The sequence below is a fragment of the Canis lupus genome, chromosome 20 (genome assembly GCF_011100685.1).
Source record: "Canis lupus familiaris isolate Mischka breed German Shepherd chromosome 20, alternate assembly UU_Cfam_GSD_1.0, whole genome shotgun sequence".
Classification (NCBI taxonomy): Eukaryota; Metazoa; Chordata; class Mammalia; order Carnivora; family Canidae; genus Canis; species Canis lupus.
This window is the reverse complement of record NC_049241.1, coordinates 48,296,795-48,322,875: the sequence shown is the minus strand read 5'-3', so window position 1 is coordinate 48,322,875 and position 26,081 is coordinate 48,296,795. Positions and strand designations below refer to the sequence as shown.

Sequence of the window (26,081 nt, the reverse complement as noted above, 5' to 3'; positions counted from 1 at the left end):
GCAAAAGAAACAAAAGCAAAAATGAACTATTGGGACTTCATCAAGATAAGAAGCTTTTGCACAGCAAAGGATACAGTCAACAAAACTCAAAGACAACCTACAGAATGGGAGAAGATATTTGCAAATGACATATCAGATAAAGGGCTAGTTTCCAAGATCTATAAAGAACTTATTAAACTCAACACCAAAGAAACAAACAATCCAATCATGAAATGGGCAAAAGACATGAACAGAAATCTCACAGAGGAAGACATAGACATGGCCAACATGCATATGAGAAAATGCTCTGCATCACTTGCCATCAGGGAAATACAAATCAAAACCACAATGAGATACCACCTCACACCAGTGAGAATGGGGAAAATTAACAAGGCTGGACACAACAAATGTTGGAGAGGATGCGGAGAAAAGGGAACCCTCTTACACTGTTGGTGGGAATGTGAACTGGTGCAGCCACTCTGGAAAACTGTGTGGAGGTTCCTCAAACAGTTAAAAATATACCTGCCCTATGACCCAGCAGTTGCACTGCTGGGGATTTACCCCAAAGATACAGATGCAATGAAACGCCGGGACACCTGCACTCCGATGTTTATAGCAGCAATGGCCACGATAGCCAAACTGTGGAAGGAGCTTCGGTGTCCAACGAAAGATGAATGGATAAAGAAGATGTGGTTTATGTATACAATGGAATATTACTCAGCTATTAGAAATGACAAATACCCACCATTTGCTTCAACGTGGATGGAACTGGAGGGTATTATGCTGAGTGAAGTAAGTCAGTCGGAGAAGGACAAACATTACATGTTCTCATTCATTTGGGGAATATAAATAATAGTGAAAGGGAATATAAGGGAAGGGAGAAGAAATGTGTGGGAAATATCAGAAAGGGAGACAGAACGTAAAGACTGCTAACTCTGGGAAACGAACTAGGGGTGGTGGAAGGGGAGGAGGGCAGGGGGTGGGAGTGAATGGGTGATGGGCACTGGGGGTTATTCTGTATGTTAGTAAATTGAACACCAATAAAAAATAAATTAAAAAAGAAAGAAATGTGGTGCTTGGGCTTCCTTCTGCTCTGGAAATGTGTTTTAAAGACAAGGAAGCTTGCCCACCAAGGGAGGAGGACAGCACCCACTGCATCTCATTTCAAGAATGATGTCAAGGGCATCTGGGTAGCTCAGTGGGTTAAGCATCAGACTCTTGATTTGGGCTCAGGTCATGATCTCAGGGTCATGAGATCAAGCCCCGCACTGGGGCTCTGTGCTCAATGTGGAGTCTGCTTGAGATTCTCTCCTTCTCCCTCTGCCCCTCCTGGCCAGTGCATGCGTGCTTTCCCTGTCTCTCAAATAAATAAAGAAAACCTTTAAAGGACAAAAAAAAAACTGGAAAGAACTCAAATACAAAAGCTAACCTTGTACCTAAAGGAGCTGGAGAAAAAAGAGCATATAGATCCTACACCCAGGAGAAGAAGAGAGTTAATAAAGATTCGAGCAGAACTCAACGAAATCGAGACCAGAAGAACTGTGGAACAGATCAACAAAACCAGGAGTTGGTTCTTTGAAAGAATTAATAAGATAGATAAACCATTAGCCAGCCTTATTAAAAAGAAGAGAGAAAACACTCAGATTAATAAAATCATGAATGAGAAAGGAAAGATCACCACCAACACCAAGAAATTATGAACGATTTTTAAAACATATTATGAGCAGCTATACACCAATAAATTAGCCAATCTAGAAGAAATGGACGCATTTCTGGAAAACAACAAAATACCAAAACTGGAACAGGAGAAATAGAAAACCTGAACAGGCCAATAACTGGGGAGGAAATTGAAGCAGTCATCAGAAACCTCCGAAGACACAAAAGTCCAGGGCCAGATGGCCTTCCAGGAGAATTCTATCAAACGTTTAAAGAAGAAATAATACATATTCTGCTAAAGCTGTTCCAAAAGATAGAGATGGATAACTTCCAAAATCATTCTATGAGGCCAGAAGACCTTAATTCCAAAACCAGACAAAGACCCCACCAAAAAGGAGAATTATAGACCAATATCCCTGATGAACATGGATGCAAAAATTCTCAACAAGATATTAGCCAATAGGATACAACAATACATTAAGAAGATTATTCACCATGACCAAGTAGGATTCAACCCTGGGATGCAAAGCTGGTTCAACACTCATAAAACAATGTGATTCATCATATCAGCAAGAGGAAAAAACAAGAACCATATGATCCTCTCATTGGATGCAGAGAAAGCATTTGACAAAGTACAGCATCCATTTCTGATCAAAACTCTTCAGAGTGTAGGGATAGAGGGAACATTCCTCAGCATCTTAAAGGCCATCTATGAAAAGCCCACAGCAAATATAATTCTCAGTGGGGAAGCACTGGGAGCCTTTCCCCTAAGATCAGGAACAAGACAGGGATGTCCACTCTCACCACTGCTATTCAACATAGCACTGGAAGTCCTAGCCTCAGCAATCAGGCAACAAAAAGACATTAAAGGCATTCAAATTGGCAAAGAAGAAGTCAAACTCTCCCTCTTTGCCCATGACATGATACTCTACATTGAAAACCCAAAAGACTCCACCCCAAGATTGCTAGAACTCATACAGCAATTTGGCAGCATGGCAGGATACAAAATCAATGCCCAGATGTCAGTGGCATTTCTATACACTAACAATGAGACTGAAGAAAGAGAAATTAAGGAGTCAATCCCATTTACAATTGTACCCAAAAGCATAAGATACCTAGGAATAAACCTAGCCAAAGAGGTAAAGGATCTATACCCTAAAAACTACAGAGCACTTCTGAAAGAAATTGAGGAAGACACAAAAAGATGGAAAAATATTCTATACTCATGGATTAGAAGAATTAATATTTTGAAAATGTCAATGCTACCCAGGGCAATTGACACGTTTAATGCAATCCCTATCAAAATACCATGGACTTTCTTCAGAGAGTTGGAACAAATCATCCTAAGATTTGTGTGGAATCAGAAAAGACCCCGAATAGTCAGGGGAATTTTAAAAAAGAAAACCATATCTGGGGGCATCACAATGCCAGATTTCAGGTTGTACTACAAAGTTGTGGTCATCAAGACAGGTGCTACTGGCACAAAAACAGACACATTGATCAATAGAACAGAATAGAGAACCCAGAAGTGGACCCTGAACTTTATGGCCAACTAATATTCGACAAAGGAGAAAACACTATCCACTGGAAGAAAGACAGTCTCTTCAATAAATGGTGCTGGGAAAATTGGACATCCACATGCAGAAGAATGAAACTAGACCACTCTCTTGCACCATACACAAAGATAAACTCAAAATGGATGAAAGATCTAAATGTGAGACAAGATTCCATCAAAATCCTAGAGGAGAACACAGGCAACGCCCTTTTTGAACTCGACCACAGTAACTTCTTGCAAGATACATCCACGAAGTCAAGAGAAACAAAAGCAAAAATGAACTATGGGGACTTCATCAAGATAAGAAGCTTTGTATAGCCAAAGACACAGTCAACAAACCAAAAGACAGCCTACAGAATGGGAGAAGATATTTGCAAATGACATATCAGATAAAGGGCTAGTTTCCAAGATCTATAAAGAACTTATTAAACTCAACAGGAAAGAAACAAACAATCCAGTCATGAAATGGGCAAAAGACATGAAGAGAAATCTCACAGAGGAAGACATAGACATGGCCAACAAGCACATGAGAAAATGCTCCACATCACTTGCCATCAGGGAAATACAAATCAAAACCACAATGAGATACCACCTCACACCAGTGAGAATGGGGAAAATTAACAAGGCAGGAAACCTCAAATGTTGGAGAGGATGTGGAGAAAGGGGAACCCTGCTGCACTGTTGGTGGGAATGTGAACTGGTGCAGCCACTCTGGAAATCTGTGTGGAGGTTCATCAAAGAGTTAAAAATAGATCTGCCCTATGACCCAGCAATTGCACTGCTGGGGATTTACCCCAAAGATACAGATGCAATGAGGTGCCGGGTCACCTGCACCCGATGTTTATGGCAGCAACGTCACAATAGCCAAGCTGTGGAAGGAGCCTCGGTGTCCATCGAAAGATGAATGGATAAAGAAGATGTGGTCTATGTATACAATGGAATATTACTCAGCCATTAGAAATGACAAATACCCATCATTTGCTTCAACGTGGATGGAACTGGAGGGTATTATGCTGAGTGAAATGAGTCAATCGGAGAAGGACAAACATTATATGTTCTCATTCATTTGGGGAATATAAATAACAGCGAAAGGGAATATAAGGGAAGGGAGAAGAAGTGTGTGGGAAATATCAGAAAGGGAGACAGAACATAAAGACTCCTAACTCTGGGAAATGAACTAGGGCTGGTGGAAGGGGCGGAGGGCGGGGGGTTGGGGTGAATGGGTGACGGGCACTGAGGGGGTCTCTTGATGGGATGAGCACTAGTGTTATTCTGTATGTTGGCATATTGAACACCAATAAAAAATAAATTTATTATAAAAAAATAAAAATAATAAAAGGATAAAGAAGATGTGGTCTATGTATTAAAGGAATATTACTCAGCCATTAGGAAGGACCAATACCCACCTTTGCTTCATCGTGGATGGAACTGGAGGGTATTATGCTGAGTGAAATGAGTCAATTGGATAAGGACAAACATTATATGTTCTCATTCATTTGGGGAATATAAATAATAGTGAAAGGGAATATATGGGAAGGGAGAATAAATGGGTAGGAAATATCAGAAAGGGAGACAGAACACGAGAGACTCCTAACTCTGGGAACCGAACTAGGGGTGGTGGAAGGGGAGGTGGGCGGGGGTGGCGTGGGGTACTGGGTGGTGAGCACTGAGGGGGGCACTTGACGGGATGAGTAGTGGATGTTATTCTATATGTTGGCAAATTGAACACCAATAAAAAATAAATTTATATTAAGAAAAACCACCTTGAGATACCTCCTCACACCAATGAGAATGGTGAAAATGAACAAGACAGGTGGCCACAAATGTTGAGGAGCATGTGGAGAAAGGGCAACCCTCTTGCACTCCTGGTGGGAATGTCAACTGGTGCAGCCACTCTGGAAAACTGTTTGGAGGTTCCTCAAAGAGTTAAAAATAGAACTACCCTATGACCCAGCAATTTCACTACTGTATGCTGTACAGATACATATACAGTGAAACGGTAGGACACCTTCACCCCAATGTTTATAGCATCAATGTCCACAATAGCCAAACTGTGGAAGGAGCCTCAGTGTCCATTGAAAGATGAATGGATAAAGAAGATGTGGTTTATGTATACAATGGAATATTACTCAGCCATTAGAAACGACAAACCCACCATTTGCTTCAACGTGAATACAACTTGAGGGTATTATGCTGAGTGATGTAAGTCAATCAGAGAAGGACAAACATTATATGGTCTCATTCTTTTGGGGAATATAAAAATTAGTGAAAGGGAATAAAGGGTAAAGGAGAGAAAATGAGTGGGAAATATCAGTGAGGGTGAGAGAACATGAGAGACTCCTAACTCTGGGAAATGAACAGGGGGCAGTGGGAGGGGAGGTGGGCAGGGGGATGAGGTGACTGGGTGTTGGGAACTGAGGGGGTCACTTGACAGGATGAGCACTGGGTGTTATTCTATATGTTGGTAAATCGAACTCCAATAAAAAATATACAAAAAAAAATACGAATCTCAGTCTGTGTTGAGTTTTGCTGAAGAGCAAAAACATCTTGTTTCTAGACCAGACAGGGCTTAGGGATCTTGGGGTCACATGAGAAGGAGGTTTGTGTTGACAGGATACTTATCTACTTTATTGCAGTGACAGTTACAGGAATCTACACATGTGATAAAATGCCACAGAAGAGTATGTGTGTATCATGCTGTTGTCAAGTTTTTTCCCCCCATTTTATCAGAATTTTATTTTATTTTATTAAAAATTTTTTTATTGGAGTTCAATTTGCCAACATACAGCATAACACCCAGTGCTCATCCCGCCAAGTGCCCCCTTCATTGCCCATCACCCAGTCACCCCAATCCCCCGCCCACTTTCCCTTCCACTACCCCTTGTTCATGATTTAGATATTTGAGTATCATTACAAAAATACATATATATTTAAAATGTATCTTTTTCAGGAAACCAGGTGAAAGACCTTGGTTATTGTTTTTGAAACTTCTTGTCAACTTACACTTATTTCAAAATAAAGACTTAAAAATAAAGATGTCTGTGAATAGACAATAAATAGATAAAAAACAGAACTTGTAGGGGCAAAGACACTAGTGGAATGAGTCTTCGTGTTTGAGAGGTCTTCCTATATAAAAAAGATAGAACAGCCATCAAGGAAGCTTTCTACGTGAATATTGGTAATGCGAAGGAAATACTTAAAAAGAGAAGTATGAGTTTCAGAGATGTTCATCATGAGGAAACAGGGGAAAGAAACCTCCAGACCAGCAGTTTACTAAGTCAGTTCATCTAGCGCACAAGTAAACAGAAGTCTTTTTAGCACACACAGATCAAGTCCAGATGGCATCCTCTGTGGCTGTGCTCACTGGTGTCTGCACCAAGAGAAATGGGCATCCAAGGTTGCTGCCAGGTAGGCAGAATTACAATTGGCATAAGGCAACTAAAGCAACCAAGAACTCTATGCAGCATGAGAATTTTCTCTGTTCTTTGCTTTATTTCTGGTTTTTGCTCTATTTTTCACTGTTTGTTTCTACTATCTCTGTAAGGGAGAACAGGGATAAAATTTGAGGAATGGTATTAATTTAATTATACTAAGTTCTCAAGGAAGGAAGTTGGTGAAATTTTTTTTCTAGGCACACTCGGATACTTTTCAGACCTTTCTCATTTTACAGTCTGTATTAAACCAGGTTCTCCAAAGAAACAGAACCAAGTTTTGGTCTATCTATATGTGTATATGTGCGCATATGTATAGAGATGTAAATGTGTGTGTAGATATATATGTATGTGTGTGTGTGTGTGTGTGTGTGTGTGTGTGTGTGTAGAGAGAGAGAGAGATGAGAGAGAATGTGTTAGTTTAAGAAATTGGTTTATGAGATTGTTAAAGTTGGAAAGTCTAAAATCTGTAGGACAGGCTGGAAACCCAGGCATATTTTCAGGGACGCTGATGTTGCATCTCGAGTTTGAAGTCAGTCTGGAAGCAGAATTCTCTCTTCTTTGGAGGAAGTCAGTTTTTTTCCTCCTAAGGTCTGTAACTGATTGGGCGAGGACCACCCACATGATGGAGTGTAATCCACTTGACTCAGAGTTTACTGACTTCAGTGTTACTCTTATTTAAAAAAACCCACCTTCACAGCAACATCATGCCTCCCATGAATGGAATGACAGATTCTAACAGGTGGCCAGGTCATGATTGCCTGTGGGGTAGATTCCTTCCTTTTTTTTTTTTTTTTTGATTCCTTCCTACCTTCAACGGGTTCATACCACGAGGCCTGTCTGGTGACCCATTGCTCAGGACCAGCCTGGGAGAGAAAGGGAAAGGCTGTGTCCTCAGTGTGCTGTAGGAGAGCTAGGAGCTCACTAGGAAGGAACCATAGAAGCCATGGGTACTCCACTTGGAGAGGCCACTTAACCAGGAGATTGTGTCTTGACCTGCCAGTGGTATAGTTCTCACCCTTTACCTGTCATCAATTCCCCGTCTCACGACTCCGGGCTTTCTGCCTGGCCAAAACCACTATGAGCTGGGACTCAGACTTGGGGCTGTCTGATCCTCCAACCCACACTCTTCTTGTGTTCCCTGAAATATGTATATTAAGTAGGGGGGATTGATCCTGGAAGAGAAATGCTTGGGGTAGATTTCCGCCATTGCCAGAGAACCAAGAACTTGGGTATGGGCATAACACAACAATCTGAGTACTTTGTGCTTCAAGGTGTACTGCCTCCATTGGGAGAAGCTGGAACTTCTCTCTCTCTCTCCCTCTCCCTCTCTTTTTAAAATGGTTTATATACTTGAGTGGGAAGGAGGGTTAGAAGAGGAGGGAAAGAATCCCAGTCAGACTCCTCACTGAGCAGAGAGCCTGATGCAGGGCTTGATCTCCCAAGGCATGAGATCATGACCTGAACTGAAAGTGAAAGTTGGACATTAAACCTAGTGACCCACCCACGTGTCCCTGGGAGAGGCTGGAATTTCTAAGTTGTGTCCCTGATATCATCTGTGTTTATTCTGTCCCTTTACTTTTAGAATGGAGGTTCCATAGGCATGGTGTCTGTTGGTGACTGACTCCTTGCAGAATCTGGGGAGAGGGAGGGTAGAGAACTGGTCCTGAAATCTTCATAAATTACAAGAGCCTTGGAAGAAACATAGGCTGCAGCATCAGAGCCACCAACCATAATGCAATGACCATGCGGACATGAACTGAAACTGGAGCTCCACTCCTCTTTTTGTCATCTTTCTGTTTTTTTCTGCCCTAGGACTCTTGATGTTGCTGCTGTTGGCATTGGGTGTTGGAGCCCAAATAAATAGTGGTAAGTCATCCTAGCCAGCCCCACTGAGGCTCTGGTGTTTTGCAGATAACAGAAATTGTTTCTATCTTCTCAAATGTCCAGAGTTGTCTGTCTTTTCCTATTCCAGTAGCAGCTATCCCTCTTCTTCCTCCACCCACCTTCCCCTGCTCTTGGACCCCCAGCTGGCAGCTGGTTCCCTCCATTTATTGAGGCTTCTGACTGTGTTTCTGTCCCCACACCCTCTGCCTCCACAGACTCTGTTCGCCATTGCCCTCCGAAATCCACTATTTTCAATGGTGACGCCTGTCGCTGCTCTCCGGGATTCAATTCTTCATCTGGGGAGATTTTCCGTGGCCGGGGGAGTTGTGATGGTAAAGGGGCCTGGAGTGTTGGAGGGGGATGGAGATGGTGGATGGAGGTGATGGGGGAAGGTGTTCTCCTCTCTATGCCTCAGTTTGCTTGCCTGTAAGTTGGGGATAATCATTGTACCTACCTCCCACGGATGGAATCAGATTTAAAATTTATGTGTGAGCAGGACAGGTAAAGACTAGTACAGAGCAGACTGTTAAACACAAGCTATTATCATGGTCACTGCTGTTATTACTTTATGATTCTCATAGCACAAGGAAAGGCGAGAGGTTGTGAAAGTAAGGAGAGGGAAGAAACAGTCAAGGCCTGGAAGCTCAGGCTCTTCTTCTAGCATGAACTCGTGTGGAACATGTACCTCCCTCTCACAGTCAAGATTTTCCACCTTCCTCCTCACAGTAGACCAATGAGAGAAGCAGAGCTACGTGGTTTTTTAAATGATCAAATTTGGACTCAAAGAGATTGACTGACCTGTCCAAGGTCCCGTAGTTAGTCAGGTGGTAGAACTAGATCTGGGTTGAAAACTGAGATTTTATTCTTCAACAACACAAATTATAAAAGGAGATTAATACTAAAAATGGTTAAGGTGATAAATTTTATGTTATGTGAACTTTACAATAAAAATGGAGAAAAAGCAAATTGCACTGTATTTATACAAAAAATACTCTTCATTAATTAAAATTATCTTGGATGCATACGTATTAATAACAAAGGAAAATGGCTGGTGTGACTGGATCCCAGGTCCTTTCTGGGAGCACACCTGTCAGGTTGAGAATTTCTCATCATTGTGTCTTCCCCTCCTGCACACCTCATTCTCACCTGTCTCCCACTCCACCCCACCCCACCCCACCCCACCCAACAACCTTGAAGACAGATGTCCAGCCATTGCCACCATCTGAGAGGAGAAGAGGTCAGTCTCATTCCCCAGGTGGGGGTGAATATGAATGTGTCAGGTGTGTCTTCCCACATCCTGCCATGTCCTGGTGTTGACACTCAAGCCTGGACCTGGGACCTTAGAAGGGAAGTCTAGGAGTTCTGGTGGGAAACTGCTCTGGAGGAGACAAGTTGCCTGCCCTGACTCAGCGTGATGCCACGAGTCCTTTCAGGCTCTGAAAGTCTTTGGTTTCCTGATTGGAATGTACAGAAGAAACATTCTGTCTCTGCATTTTGATACATTCCTGTCTTGTAGATTCTTATTGAACAGTTATTTTTAGCCAGTGATGTGTGGCCCCAGCTCTGTGGGTCCTGAAGTTACTCAAAGAAAACCTTGCTGGAGGGAATCTTTGCTCTCATGTTTAGAGAACAGACAGAGATAAGATTCCAGAAATGCCCGCAGTGACTCAGCTGTGAGAACTGCATGCTGCTTCCTCATTTCATATCTGCGATGGGCTCTGATAAGAGGAACTTCCTCCAGGGTTGGAGGTAGCAAGTCTTCTCCAGAAACATCCTCAGGCTTCTTGAAAATGCCTGATGTTGAGAGCTTGGAGGGGGGGGCAGGTGATGAGTACTCTGAGGTGTACTAAGGTCACCATGAGTAATTGGAGGTGGAAACTATCAACGGGCAGGGGCCTGACCACCTGGCTTCATCCTCAGGTTGAATGATGTGTACCACCCAGCCAGGGTTCCCTTCACTGACTTAACATCGAGAGTGGGCTTCAGAGCCACTGTCACCCTGACTGGAGCCCAACTCCACATCCACAATAGTGTAAACAGATTTATAGTGCTTTCGTCCACCTCACAAGGCCTGCAGAAGGGGATGCAGACCTCCTCATAGCTCCCATTCTAAAACAACAGAGTATCTGAATCTAGGTGTCCTCAGACCCAACCAGAGAGTAGAGATGAGCAGAGAAGGTAGCAGGCCTTCTAGAGCAGCTGGCTCCAGCTCAGACCTGCTCCAGGAATGCCACCTGCAAGCTGAGCTCTCTCCAGTCCCTTTGGCAGAGTCAGGCTGGAGGTCAGGCCTCTGCCCTGCAGGAACTAACACCTTTGGGAGGTGACCCTTTGCCCTGTTGTGTTCCAGACATCAATGAGTGTGGACCACCTCCGTTGGTATCCTGTGGACGGTTAGCAGACTGTCAGAACACAGAGGGGAGCTACTACTGCATGTGCAGCCTGGGATATGAGCTTGCTTCTGGGGCAACGACATTCATGAATGAGACTGAGAACACATGTCGAGGTAGGAACCACCCACACCTTCCATCTGCCCATCAGTGAGGTTTGGATCACTCACCCCACTTTCTCCAGGCATCAGAGAACACCCTGGGCATCTACCTGGTATAATGTCCCTTTCCAAATTCCCAGAGTCAGTACTTTCTCAAGAGGGTCACTCCTGGTCACTCCTGTAATTTTTAAATATCCTCCTTGCCACTTGGCATCTTCTTTTCTTTTTTTCCCTCTTATTTAATTAATTAATTGTTTTTAAATTTTCAAGTTTTAATTTAAATTCCTTTTAGTCAACATACTAGTATATTAGTTTCAGGTATGGAATTTAGTGATTCATCACATCCATACAACACCCAGTGCTCATTAGGATACATGCCTGTCTTCATGCCCATCACCTATTTAGCTCATCCTCCCATTCACATCCCATCTGGAGGGACACAACCAGAGGATTGTGTTCTATATTTACGAGTCTGTTTTCTCTCTTTTCCCCCCTAATGTTCATCTGTTTTGTTTTTTAAGTTCCACATATCAGGGAAATCATATGATATTTGTCTCTCTCTGATTGACTTATTTCAGTTAGCATCATATACTCTTGCTTCATCCACATCACTGCAATGGCAAGAATTCATTCTTTTTGATGGCTGAGTAACATTCCATTGATATATACACCACATCTTCCTTAATCATTCATTAGTTGATGGACATTTGGACTCTTGTATAGTTTGGCTATTGTTGATAATGCTGCTATAAAAACCAAGGTGCATGCATCCCTTTGAATCAGGTTTTTGTATCCTTTGTGCAAATATCTAGTTGGCATTTTATTTTCATAAAGCAAAAGAGAGATGGCATCAAGGTACTTCACAATCTGAGAGCATGTATGTTCCAGCATAATGTCTCTGCTGAGCCCATCTTAAAGGAAGCTGCCATGAGGAGGTTTGGCAGTGGAGAGGCAGCCATACTTTCAGGAATGGTGCGTGCTCGGTGCAGGCAGTGAGGAGACAGGAAACCTGGCCTGGGTAGGGCAGGGCTGACCCTCTGGGATATGTCTAATAAGGACAGGGATGCAGCTTGGGACAGCATTGGTGCCATTCCCGAGCCCCCATCAGTCAACACAAGGGCATCTCAGTGTCACAACCTCCCACAACCTCCCATCACAGCCTCCCCCCTTTATCTACCCACACAATCTGCACTATATGTGAAGAGACTCAGCTTTGTCTGGAATGACACATATTCCTGGTTGTCCCATGTCCACTTTGCAAGGAAATTATGGAGTTTTTACAGAGGAAAATGCTATCATTACATTTATATTGACAGGCTAGGTGGCTGGTACATGTGTGTGGTATTCTTGATGTGAAGTGCTAAAGAGTCTGAAAGAAGGACAGAAAGGATGGGTTCAGTCAGGGGAGGACACTATGACCCTCTGGCTTTCCTCAGATGTGAATGAAAGTACCTCAGGGCAGAACCCATGCCACAACTCCACACACTGTCTCAAAAACATCGGTGGCTATGAGTGCCACTGCCACCTGGGATGGAAGCCGGTTCCTGGATCCCCCAATGGCCCAAACAGCACCGTCTGTGAAGGTCCAGAGCTCAGATGCCACATCCTGGAGACACACACTCAGAACATCTGATCACATATTCAGTGACACCCACACAAACCAAGCAGCATGAACCCTGGGGGTGTCCTGCCCTACCAGGCATTAATTCCTTTGAGGCTGGATGGGAAAAGATCTGGAGTTTCCTGGGGAAGGAGCTGGGGTACCAAAGAGCAGGTTCCTTGGAGACCCCAGGCAGCAGCTAATTACTAACTGGGACAAAGGTATTTCTATATTCACAACCTGCACATCAGTACAGGGATCACATGCTAGGTGTCAGGCTTCCACAAACTTCCTATAAGCCCTGCATCACCAGGATGTGGGGTCAGCAGGTGATATCACCTCCCATTAATGGGAGACACTAACACAGGAAACAGGAGCAGGGCATGGAGAGGAAAGGTGTTCTGTTTCCCATCTTTGCGCCCCCAGATGTGGACGAGTGCAGCTCTGGGCAGCATATGTGCCATTACTCCACTGTCTGCGTCAACACTGTGGGCTCCTACCAGTGCCGCTGCCGCCGGGGCTGGGAGCCCAAACCTGGATTCCAGGATAAGCAACTGAACACCACCTGTGAAGGTACCTGGTCTCACTTGACCCCAGACCTGCCCCTGATACAGACATAAACACAGACACTCTCACACCTAATGAACATCTGTTCTATCCCCTGCAGAGATATCCTTCCCCACCTGGACCCCACCCCCTGGAATCAAGAGCCATGTGAGTGGCCCCAGTAGGGACCAGAAGGCAGGCATCCCTCTGTGCAGCCCATCTCATTCACCCATTTCCCCTAGGCTCCCACATCCACACGTGAGGATCTCTGACCTCTCTCATCTCTATTCTAGAGACTCTCTAATTTCTTTGAAAGAGTCCAAGAGCTGCGCAGAGACTTCAAGCCAGCCTTGGCTCAGGAAACCATCCAGGTAAGGGCACACCCCAGGAGAAGCAAGGTGGAGGCATCCCATAGAGGCCTGGGAGCAGGAAGCCCCAACAAAATGCTGCCTCTCTGAGGCCCCATCTCTCCCAGAGTGGGTGGGAAGAGCAGATATGCAGACATTGGTACTCATTGTTAACACCCACCTGCACCCATAAATAACTTTTCTTCCTGCTGTTTGTGGACATTGGGCTAATTTCATTCTTGGAATTTGTGAGAAAGGGTTGACTGTGTGTGGCTGGATTGCAGGGGCAAAGACCCAGGGAATCTGATCCAGTACCACCTTTGTCTACCAATGAATCTCCAGGGTCTGCTCTTGGGCTGAGTGGGCAGGGTCTTCATGGCTCACTGTGTCCCCATCCCTCTAGAAACTCATATGGGGGGTGGATGAGCTGCTGGAGACTCCGGGAGATCTGGAGGCCTTGCCTCACTCAAAACAGCACTATGTGGCCACTAACCTGCTGGTTGGCCTGGAAGATGTCCTGAGAGATGTAAGCCAGGCCCTGCCCAATGGGCTGTTGAACTTCAATTCATCTGCAGGCACAGGTAAGTGCTGGGGTCTGCCTCAGGCTCCTGCTCTGCCTGTTCCCCACCTCATTTGTCCCCCAACCTCACTGGAGGGAGTGAACATGTGTATAGCGTTATAAACCAATTAAGAGGTTAAAAAGAAATGAATAAACCTTGAATCATATACATTTTCATTTTATTTTTTTATTTTTTGAATTTTAAATACTTTATTTTTTATTTTATTTTATTTTTTTAATAATAAATTTATTTTTTATTGGTGTTCAATTTGCCAACATACAGAATAACACCCAGTGCTCATCCTGTCAAGTGCCCACCTCAGTGTCCATCACCCATTCACCCCCACTCCCCGCCCTCCTCCCCTTCCACCACCCCTAGTTCGTTTCCCAGAGTTAGGAGTCTTTATGTTCTGTCTCCCTTTCTGGTATTTACTACTCATTTCTTTTCCTTTCCCTTCTATTCCCTTTCACTATTATTTATATTCCCCAAATGAATGAGAACATATAATGTTTGTCCTTCTCCGATTGACTTATTTCACTTAGCATAATACCCTCCAGTTCCATCCACGTTGAAGCAAATGGTGGGTATTTGTCATATTACTCAGCCATTAGAAATGACAAATACATTTTCATTTTAATGTAAATTATCAGCAAATGAAATAATTATAGTGAAGAATTTAAGATAACCAAAGAGAAACATCTTCAAAAGGAGATAATTAAAAAATTTTAAGAATATCCATTTGCTATTATTTGATATTTAAGTATGACTTATTTTATTGAGGTAAATTCATGTAACATAAAATTCACCATTTTGAACAAAGTGTACAATTTAGTTGTACTTCATACACCCAGAGTTGTACAATTATCACCTCCATCGAAAATATTTTCATCACCCCAAATGTAAATAGTGTATCCACTATGCAGTCCCTTCTCATCTTTCCTCTGTCAGCCCCTGACAGCCACCAGTCTGTTTTCTATGTCTATGGATTTGCCTTTTTTGGGCATTTCATATCTATATGAAAGAATCATAGTTTCTTTCACACAGCATCATGGCTTCAAGGTGAATCCATGTTGTATCATGTGTCAGTATTTCTTTCCTTTTTATGGAAATTCCAGCATTGTGGATACAGCACCTTTTGTATATCCATTCATATACAACTGACGGACTTTTGTGTTGTTACCATTTGATTATTTTGAATAGTGTTACTATGAATATTGGTGGACAAGGTTTTTTTGAATAACTGTTCTCAGCATTTTGCATATATACATAGGAGTGGAATTTCTCAGCATTGAGGTCACTCTGTGTTCAACCAACTTTTTGAGGAACCACCAAACTCTTTCCAAAATGGAGGCACCATTTCACATCCCCACCTAGAACACACAGAGTTCCAATATCCACATTCTCAGCAACACTTGGTACTTAACATTTTTTTCTTATAGCCTTTATAGTGTATGTCAGGTGATATCTTGTTATGGTTTTGATTTGCATTTTCCAAATGACTAATGATATTTAACATCTTTTCATGTGATTGTTGAATATCAGTATTTTTTTTTTGAGAAATGTCTATTCAAGTCCTTTGCCTTTATAAAATAATTCTTTGTTTGACTTGGTTTTAAGCTGTAAGAATTCTTTATATATTCTATAGTAGACTGTATGAGACATGTGATTTGCTATTTTTTTTTCATTTCATAGGTTGTCTTTCCACTTTCTCATGGTCTTTTTGCTCTAATGAACAAATGCTTCTGTTTTGATGAAGTCTTTTTTGTTGCATGTGCATTTGGGGTCTTCTGTAAGAATCCATTGCCAAATCAAGGCCATGGAGATTTACATCTGCATTTTTTTTCCTAACTGTTCTAGTTTTAGCTCATAAATTTAGGTCTTTGATACATTTTTTTTACATTTTTAAATTTAAATTCAATTTTCCAACGTACAGTATAACACCCAGTGCTCATTCCATCAAGTGCCTTTGATACATTTTGAGTTAATATTTGTGTGTTGTGCGAGGTAGAGTTCCAGCTTCTTTCTACTGCAAGTGGATATCCACATGTGCCAACACCATTTGATGAAGAGAGTTTTCTTTTCCCACTGAAGAGTCTTGGTATCCTTTGTTGAAAATCAATTGATCGGGGCACCTGGGTGACAGTGGTTGAGTGTCTGCTTTTGGTTCAGGTCATGATCCCAGAATCCTGGAATCGAGTCCCACATTAGGCTCTCCACAGGGAGCCTGCTTCTTCCTCTCTCTCTGCCTCTTTGTGCCTTTCATGAATAAATAAATAAAATATTTTTTAAAAAAGAAAATCAATTGATTACAGAAGTATGGGTTTATTTTTGGACATTCAATTTCATTTTATTGCTCTATATGGTTTTTTTGGGGCATTTTTTTATTGGAGTTCAATTTGCCAACATATAGTATAACACCCAGTGCTCATCCTGTCAAGTGCCCCCCTCAGTGCCCATCACCCAGTCACCCCATTCCCCTGCCCACCTCCCATTCCACTACCCCTTGTTAATTTCCCAGAGTTAGGAGTCTCTCATGTCTGTTACTCTCTCTGATATTTCCCACTCATTTTCTCTCCTTTCCCCTTTGATCCCTTTCACTGTTTTTATTTACTACTGTTCTGATTATTATAGGTTAGTAGTCAGTTTTGAAATCAGGAGGTGTAAGTATTCCAATTTTGGTTTTCATTTTCAGGATTGTTTTAGGTATTTGGGCCCCTTGGAATGTCCTGTGAATTTTAGGATAGACTTGTCCATTTCTTTTTTTTAATATTTTATTTATTTTAGAGACACACACACACACAGAGGCAGAGACACAGGCAGAGGGAGAAGCAGGCTCCAAGCAGGGAGCCTGATGTGGGACTCGATCCGGGATCACGCCCTGGACTGAAGGCAATGCTAAACCTCTGAGCCACCCGGGCTGCCCTGACTTGTCCATTTCTAAAGAAATTATTCTTGGATAATATTCGATAAAGGAGGAAAGACTATCCACTGGAAGAAAGACAGTGTCTTCAGTAAATGGTGCTGGGAAAATTGGACATCCACATGCAGAAGAATGAAACTAGACCACTCTCTTTCACCATACACAAAGATAAACTCAAAATGGATGAAAGATCTAAATGTGAGACAAGATTCCATCAAAATCCTAGAGGAGAACACAGACAACACCCTTTTTGAACTCGGCCACAGCAACTTCTTGCAAGATACATCCACAAAGGCAAAAGAAACAAAAGCAAAAATGAACTATTGGGTCTTCATCAAGATAAGAAGCTTTTGCACAGCAAAGGATACAGTCAACAAAACTCAAAGACAACCTACAGAATGGGAGAAGATATTTGCAAATGACGTATCAGATAAAGGGCTAGTTTCCAAGATCTATAAAGAACTTCTTAAACTCAACACCAAAGAAACAAACAATCCAGTCATGAAATGGGCAAAAGACATGAAGAGAAATCTCACAGAGGAAGACATAGACATGGCCAACATGCATATGAGAAAATGCTCTGCATCACTTGCCATCAGGGAAATACAAATCAAAACCACAATGAGATACCACCTCACACCAGCGAGAATGGGGAACATTAACAAGGCAGGAAACAACAAATGTTGGAGAGGATGCGGAGAAAAGGGAGCCCTCTTACACTGTTGGTGGGAATGTGAACTGGTGCAGCCACTCTGGAAAACTGTGTGGAGGTTCCTCAAACAGTTAAAAATATACCTGCCCTATGACCCAGCAATTGCACTGTTGGGGATTTACCCCAAAGATACAAATGCAATGAAACGCCGGGACACCTGCACCCCGATGTTTATAGCAGCAATGGCCACGATAGCCAAACTGTGGAAGGAGCCTCGGTGTCCAACGGAAGATGAATGGATAAAGAAGATGTGGTTTATGTATACAATGGAATATTACTCAGCTATTAGAAATGACAAATACCCACCATTTGCTTCAACGTGGATGGAACTGGAAGGTATTATGCTGAGTGAAGTAAGTCAGTCGGAGAAGGACAAACATTACATGTTCTCATTCATTTGGGGAATATAAATAATAGTGAAAGGGAATATAAGGGAAGGGAGAAGAAATGTGTGGGAAATATCAGAAAGGGAGACAGAACGTAAAGACTGCTAACTCTGGGAAACGAACTAGGGGTGGTAGAAGGGGAGAAGAGCGGGGGGTGGGAGTGAATGGGTGACGGGCACTGGGGGTTATTCTGTATGTTAGTAAATTGAACACCAATAAAAAATAAATTAAAAAAAAGAAACAATCCAATCATCAAATGGGCAAAAGACATGAACAGAAATCTCACAGAGGAAGACATAGACATGGCCAACATGCACATGAGAAAATGCTCTGCATCACTTGCCATCAGGGAAATACAAATCAAAACCATAATGAGATACCACCTCACACCAGTGAGAATGGGGAAAATTAACAAGGCAGGAAACAACAAATGTTGGAGAAGAGGCGGAGAAAAGGGAACCCTCCTGCACTGTTGGTGGGAATGTGAACTGGTGCAGCCACTCTGGAAAACTGTGTGGAGGTTCCTCAAAGAGTTAAAAATAGACCTGCCCTACGACCCAGCAATTGCACTGCTGGGGATTTACCCCAAAGATACAGATGCAATGAAACACCAGGACACCTGCACCCCAATGTTTATAGCAGCAATGTTCACAATAGCCAAACTGTGGAAAGAGCCTCGGTGTCCATCGAAAGATGAATGGATAAAGGAGATGTGGTCTATGTATACAATGGAATATTACTCAGCCATTAGAAATGACAAATACCCACCACTTGCTTCAACGTGGATGGCACTGGAGGGTATTATGCTGAGTGAAATAAGTCAATCGGAGAAGGACAAACATTATATGGTCTCATTCATTTGGGGAATATAAAAAATAGTGAAAGGGAATAAAGGGGAAAGGAGAAAGAATGAGTGGGAAATATCAGAAAGGGAGACAGAACATGAAAGACTCCTAACTTTGGGAAATGAACTAGGGGTGGTGGAAGGGGAAGTGGGCGGGGGGTGGGGGTGACAGGGTGATGGGCACTGAGGGGGGCACTTGACGGGATGAGCACTGGCTGTTATTCTATATGTTGGCAAATTGAGCACCAATAAAACATAAATTTGTTAAAAAAAAGAAACACACTAAAAAAAAGAAATTGTTGGAATAATTTTTTTAAATTTATTTATTTATTTATTTATGATAGGCACACAGTGAGAGAGAGAGAGAGAGAGGCAGAGACACAGGCAGAGGGAGAAGCAGGCTCCATGCACCGGGAGCCTGATGTGGGATTTGATCCTGAGTCTCCAGGATCGCGCCCTGGGCCAAAGGCAGGCGCTAAACCGCTGCGCCACCCAGGGATCCCAAATTGTTGGAATATTGATATAAATTGTATTTAATCTTTAGAGCTCATTGGGAAATATTGCTATCTTAATAATATTAAACCTTTTAATCTATGAATAATGAATATTTTCCCAGTTACTTAGGGTATTTCACTTCTAATTTTTTTCGTAGTTTTCTGTGTACAAGTCTTGAACCCCCTTGGGTTAAATTATTCCTAATGTTTTGCTAATTTTTTTTACATTTACAACAGGCAGTGAGGGGGGCACTTGATGGGATGAGCACTGGGTGTTATACTATATGTTGGCAAATCAAACTGGCATATAAAATATATAAAAATACATTTATGTTCATAAGAAATATTGGTCTATAATTTTCTTATAACGAATTTATCTGGTTTTGTTATCATGGTTATCTTGGCTTCATAAGATTATTTAGGTATCATTCCTTCCCTTTCTATTTTTGGAAGAATTTACAAAGGATTCTTGTTAATTCTTACTTAAATAGTTGGGAGAATTCAGCAGTAAATCCATCTGGTCTAAGCTTTTTATTTTGGGGAATTTTTATCTGTTCCATTATCTTTGCCCATGATGGGTCTGTTCAACTTTATTCTTCTATTACTTTTGTAGTTTGTATGTCTCTAGGAATTTGTCACTTTCATTTAGGTTATCCATCCATTTGTTGGTGTTCAAATGCTCATAGTATTTTCTCATAAACCTTTGTAAATTGTGTGTATGTGTAAATACATATATAAAATAATGGTGTTATAGCAACCATTCCAGGCAGAATTACTAACCTAACTTCCTTATATAACTCCTACAACTTGTAGATCTGTCCCTGGAGGTGCAGGAGCAAGGACATAGTAATGTCACTTTGAGTCAGAATCAGGCAAAGATGCTGTTGAAATGGGATGTGGCGCATGAATCTGGTGACTCAGGTAATGGCTGAGATGGGAGGAAGGCCATGAGATGCCTAAGGATGTGACAAACAGGGAACTGAAGATTAAAGGGAAGGGGGGATATAGTGGGACCACAAAGAATCCATCTGAGGAGAAAGGGGCCCTGTTGGGCTTCCCAAGGTATCAACATTGGTCTTGCCCTGCAGGTCCTTCTGTGGTGGGCCTCATCTCCACTCCGGGGATGGGCAAGTTGCTGGCTGAAGCCCCTCTGGTCCTGGAGCCTGAGAAGCAGGCTGTTCTGCCCGGGGCACACAAAAGCTTGTTGCAAGGAGTCTCCCCTGTTCTGCTCTCAGATGTTATCTCGGCCTTTATGAGCAACAAGAAGCTCAGCTCCCCCATCACCTACATCTTATCCCACCATGTGAGTGCTGGTGGCATGGGGCTGTGGATGTGGAAGAGCCTGGGTCCTGAGTACAGCCTCACTGCCTACCTCAGCCTTGAGGTTCTGGAGGGCTCCCCCACGAGTATGTCATTACCCCAGGAAAGCTCTTTGCAAGCCAGCTTTGGATAAGCATTTCTGAGCACCAGAACCACCAGCTCCCACCTATGTTTTTCCTACAGTCAGTGACCCCTGGGCCAACAAAAAAGGTGTTCTGTGTCTTTTGGGAGCACAGTCAGGATGGATCTGGTCATTGGTCCACCAGAGGCTGTACGATGGTGAATAGTGGAGACACCAGCACCACCTGCCAGTGCACCCACCTCAGCAGCTTTGCTGTCCTCTTGGCCCACCACGATGTGCAGGTGAGAGGGGCTGCATCCCATGTCTATTTCTCAGTAACGCATTTCCCCACATGTAGGAGCTTTAAAAAACAGAAATCTGTGTCTTATGGTTTCTTTAGGGCAGCAGTCAGGCATGGTATGGCTGAATTGCTATTCAGGATCTTCACAAGCCTGAAATCCTTGAATCAGCTAGGGCTGCATTCTCTTCTGAGGCTCAGGGTCCTCGTGTGAGCTCCCTGGTTACTGGCAGGATTCAGTTCCTTTCAGTCATAAGACTGGGGTTCTACTTTCTAGCTAGCTGTGAGCAGGGGACTGTGCTCAGCTCCTAGGGGGTACCTCCATTCCTTCTCTCACAGACCCTCACACAGATATCAGCATTCCTTTTTCTTCTCTAATTTTTAAACTTAAATTGAGTTTAGTTAATGTGTCTGTAGTTTTAGTTTCAAGGGCAGGATTTAGTGATTCTTCAGTTGCACATATCACACCTAGTGTTCATTACATCAAGTGCCCTGCATAATGCCCATCACTCAGTTACCTCATTCCCCTATGCACCTCCCCTCCCCCCAGCAACCCTGTTAGTTCCCTAGAGTTAAGAATCTCTTACAGTTTGTCTCCCTTTCTATTTTCATCTTATTTTGTTTTTCCATCCTTTCCCCTATTTTCATATTTTGTTTCTTGAAGTCCATATATGAATGAAATCATATGGTATTTATTTTTCTTTGATTAGCTTATTTTGCTTAGCATTATACCCTCTATTTCCATTCAGATTATTGAAGATGACAAGATTTCATTCTTTTTGAGGGCTGGGTAATATTCCATTTTTTGATGGTTGAGTAATAATATATTTCTATATCTATATCTATCTCACATCTTCTTTTTTATTTTATTTTTATTTTTTTATTGGAGTTCAATTTGCCAACATATAACATAACACCCAGTGCTCATCCCATCAAGTGAACCCCTCAGTGCCTGTCACCCAGTCACCCCCACACCCCGCCCACCTCCCTTTCCACCACCCCTTGTTCGTTTCCCAGAGTTAGGAGTCTCTCATGTTCTGTCTCCCTTTCTGATATTTCCCACTCATTTTTCTCCTTTCTCCTTTATTCCCTTTCACTATTTTTTACATTCCCCAAAAGAATGAGACCATATAATGTTTGTCCTTCTCTGATTGACTTATTTCACTCAGCATAATACCCTCCAGTTGTATCCACGTTGAAGCAAATGGTTGGTATTCATTGTTTCTAATGGCTGAGTAATATTCCATTGTATATATATATACCACATCTTCTTTATCCATTCATCTGTCAAAGGACATCAAGGCTCCTTCCACAGTTTGGCTGTTGTGGAAATTACTGCTATAAACATTGAGGTGCAGGTATAGGATCTGAATTCCATCTGAAAAATCCCTTCACAGCAGCACCTAAAATGGCATTTAACTGAAAATTTGGAAGAAAGTGTGTGTACACATTCATCATTCATTGCCAAATTAGAATTCTGCTTATCACAGGAGTCATCAGGACTAGAAGGCTGTAGGCAGGGGCTCTCAAGGACTGTAGAAAGGAAGATTTGGTGGTGGCAGAGGTCAAAGGGGACCAGGAAAGCCAGTGAGGGCAGGGGGGTTAGGAACTGTTTGACTGCTCCCCAGCCATGTGAGCTGGTTACTTCCTCTGAATCACCACTCCAAAGCCTTAAGCGATCTTTAAAGTAAAACAAATCCCTGTAAGCTCCAGGGCTTTGTCTTGAATAAGGACTTTCTTATCCAGAAGATGTGGTTTATGTATACAATGGAATATTACTCAACCATTAGAAACGACAAATACCCACCATTTGCTTCAACGTGGATGGAACTGGAGGGTATAATGCTGAGTGAAATAGGTCAATTGAAGAAGGACAAACAGTGTATATTCTCATTCATTTGGGGAATATAAATAATAGTGAAAGGAAATATAAGGGAAGGGAGAAGAAATGTGTGGGAAATATCAGAAAGGGAGACAGAACATAAAGACTCCTAACTCTGGGAAACGAACTAGGGGTGGTGGAAGGGGAGGAGGGCAGGGGGTGGGGGTGAATGGGTGATGGGCACTGAGGGGGGCACTTGACGGGATGAGCACTGGGTGTTATTCTGTATTTTGGCAAATTGAACACCAATAAAAAATAAATTTATTATTAAAAAAAGGACTTTCTTATCCCTCAGTTCTTACAGGATCTGAACTAATCAGATCAGAATTCCATAAAATTATAGCATTCTGAACCTGGAGGAACATACCCAACAACAGAGTAAATTTACCTGGTTCATATATTCTTGATGTTACTATGTCAATAAATAAAATTATAAATGATGAAAGAGTCACTACCCCAGAGCAGGAAAATGTGACTTTGATGTATTCTTTGCTTCTCTTGGCTGGGTCCCAGGATGATGATCCCGTGCTGGCTATGATCACGTATGTGGGGCTGGGCCTTTCTCTGCTGTGCCTCTTCCTGGCAGCCCTCACCTTCCTGCTGTGCAAAGCCATCCAGAACACCAGCACCTCCCTCCACCTGCAGCTCTCAATCTGTTTGTTCCTGGCTCATCTGCTCTTCCTCGTGGCCATTGACCGGACTGAAATCAAGGTACTGACACTGTCACAGAGATACCCCTGCCCTGCAACAGGGGATCCTCAGTTTATGGACCTGTGCTGCATTGGTACCTTAATAAAATGGCCTTGGGTCCCAAAGAAGTTTTAATGATATGTAGCCTATTTCACATTGACACAACTAGATAAAAACCCTCTTTTGACAAGTCCTTTATTATACACATGAGAGTTCACTCCAATGGCGAGATATGGGACAGGTCCTGGGGCCACCTCCTCTCTGAAAATCCCTCCTTGTGGCACCCCCCCAGGTGCTGTGTTCCATCATTGCAGGTGCCTTACACTATCTCTACCTGGCCTCCTTCACCTGGATGCTGCTGGAGGCTCTACACCTTTTCCTCACTGCACGCAACCTGAAGGTGGTCAACTACTCCAGTGTGAACAGGTTCATGAAGAAGCTCATGTTCCCTGTGGGATATGGAGTCCCAGCCATAATTATGGCCATTTCTGCTGCATCCAGGCCTCACCTTTATGGAACACCCACCCGGTAAGTGCAAGTTCTCTACACGATCATGGCCATGACTAGAACCAGAGTAGCAGTTTTTAATTATGCCAGAGCGTAATGCAAAGAAGGCACAGGAAGTAAGAATTCTTAGAACATCTTTCTGGTGGAAAATTATAATCAAGCAGAATGTCTTTAAAGCTCTATTCTCTGAATAGTAAAACTGAAGCCAAAATAAGTGCTTGGAACATCATTTTGAAAAAAATGTAATCTATTTTGTCAAAATCCTTTAGGATGTTCCAATATTTTTATTTGGAAAAAGAGAGTTGATTTAAATAATCAAGTGATAGGTTCCGTCATAGTTTTCATGGTACCTACTTTATGCCATGCATTTCTACCCATTTCTATACATGTTAACTCACTTAATCCACTTTAATATGCAATTCCAATACATATAAAAATAGTGAAAGGGATCATAGGGGAACGGAGAGAAAATGAGTGGGGAAAAATCAGAGAAGGTGACAAAACATGAGAGACCCCTAACTCTGGGAAATGAGCAAGGGGTAGTGGAAGGGGAGGTGGGCCGGGGATGGGGTGACTGGGTAATGGACACTGAGGGGGGCACCTGACAGGATGAGCATTGGGTGTTATACTATATGTTGGCAAATCAAACTCTAATAAAAGAATATACAAAAAAAAAACCCCATAAAAAAGAGATACCACCTCACACCAGATTGAGCAGTTTTTCTTGTGTTTATGGACTATCTGGTGTTCTTAGGAAAATGCCTTTGGAGGGGCAGAGGGAAAGAGAGATGGATCTTAAGCAGGCTCTGTGCTCAGCATGGAGCCCACCTGGGGCTTGATCTCATGACCCTGAGATCATGACCTGAACTGAAATCAAGGGTTGGATGCCTTTTTTTTAAAAAAAGATTTTATTTATTTATTCATCAGAGATACACACACAGAGAGAGGCAGAGACACAGGCAGAGGGAGAAGCAGGCTCCATGCAGGGAGCCCAAAGTGGGACTCAATCCTGGGTCTCCAGGATCACGCCCTAGGCTATAGGCAGCGCTAAAGCGCTGAGCCACTGGGCCTGCCCAAGGGTTGGATGCTTAAATGACTCTGCCACCCAGATGTATCTTTTGCAACAGGAAAACCAAAGAGCCACAAACAAAAACATACTTACAGTGTCTTTCCTTATACCTACCTAGGTACTTTTACTGGTGCTCTTTATTTCTTTGGAGTCACATTACCATCTAGTGTCCTTTCCTTTTTTTTTTTTTTTTTTTTTTTTTAGTGTCCTTTCCTATTAGCCTGAAGGACTCATTGAGTATTTCCCTTAGGACTGTTCAGCAAGCAAGAATTATCTTATTTTTGTTTATCTTGAAGTGCCTTAATTTCTTCAGTTTTCTTTTTTTTAAAAGATTTATTTTTATTTATTTATGATAGACAGAGAGAGAGAGGCAGAGACACAGGCAGAGGGAGAAGCAGGCTCCATGCCGGAGCCCGACGCGGGACTCGATCCAGGGACTCCGGGATCACGCCCTGGGCCAAAGGCAGGCGCGAAACCGCTGAGCCACCCTGGGATCCCTCTTCAGTTTTCAAGGAGAATTTAGCTAGATATGGAGGTCTTGGTTGACCATATATATTTTTGGACACTTTGAAGGGGTTATTCCACTGCTTTTTGACTTCCATGATCTCAGACAAGGAATCACTCCTTAATCTTATTGAGGATCTTTTGACACGAAAAATCAGTTTTCTCTTGCCACTTTAAAGATTTTGTCTTTTGTTAGAAGGTCTATGAGATGTTTCAGTGTTTCAGGATCTATTTGAATTTATTCTACTTGTAGTTCATTGTGCTTCTTAGATGCTTAGCTCAATATTTTTATTAAAATTTGGGAAGTTTTTAGCCTTTCATTCTTCAAGTTTATCCTGTTCTTTT

The 26,081-nt window shown here is 42.6% G+C and overlaps 1 protein-coding gene across 1 annotated transcript in view; it reads left to right on the top strand.

Moving 5' to 3' along the window:
- The first annotated feature begins 6,481 nt into the window (after positions 1 to 6,481).
- LOC484898 (adhesion G protein-coupled receptor E2) overlaps positions 6,482 to 26,081 on the top strand; it is a 43,009-nt gene continuing 23,409 nt past the window's right edge. The window contains exons 1-13 of the mRNA XM_038565312.1: positions 6,482 to 6,598; positions 8,437 to 8,490; positions 8,724 to 8,840; positions 10,856 to 11,011; positions 13,023 to 13,169; positions 13,264 to 13,310; positions 13,436 to 13,513; positions 13,893 to 14,070; positions 20,219 to 20,326; positions 20,494 to 20,708; positions 20,909 to 21,088; positions 23,480 to 23,677; positions 23,949 to 24,184. Coding sequence (XP_038421240.1) covers positions 6,529 to 6,598; positions 8,437 to 8,490; positions 8,724 to 8,840; positions 10,856 to 11,011; positions 13,023 to 13,169; positions 13,264 to 13,310; positions 13,436 to 13,513; positions 13,893 to 14,070; positions 20,219 to 20,326; positions 20,494 to 20,708; positions 20,909 to 21,088; positions 23,480 to 23,677; positions 23,949 to 24,184 — 1,784 coding nt within the window. The 5' untranslated portion in view covers positions 6,482 to 6,528. The remainder of the gene's footprint in view (positions 6,599 to 8,436; positions 8,491 to 8,723; positions 8,841 to 10,855; positions 11,012 to 13,022; positions 13,170 to 13,263; positions 13,311 to 13,435; positions 13,514 to 13,892; positions 14,071 to 20,218; positions 20,327 to 20,493; positions 20,709 to 20,908; positions 21,089 to 23,479; positions 23,678 to 23,948; positions 24,185 to 26,081) is intronic.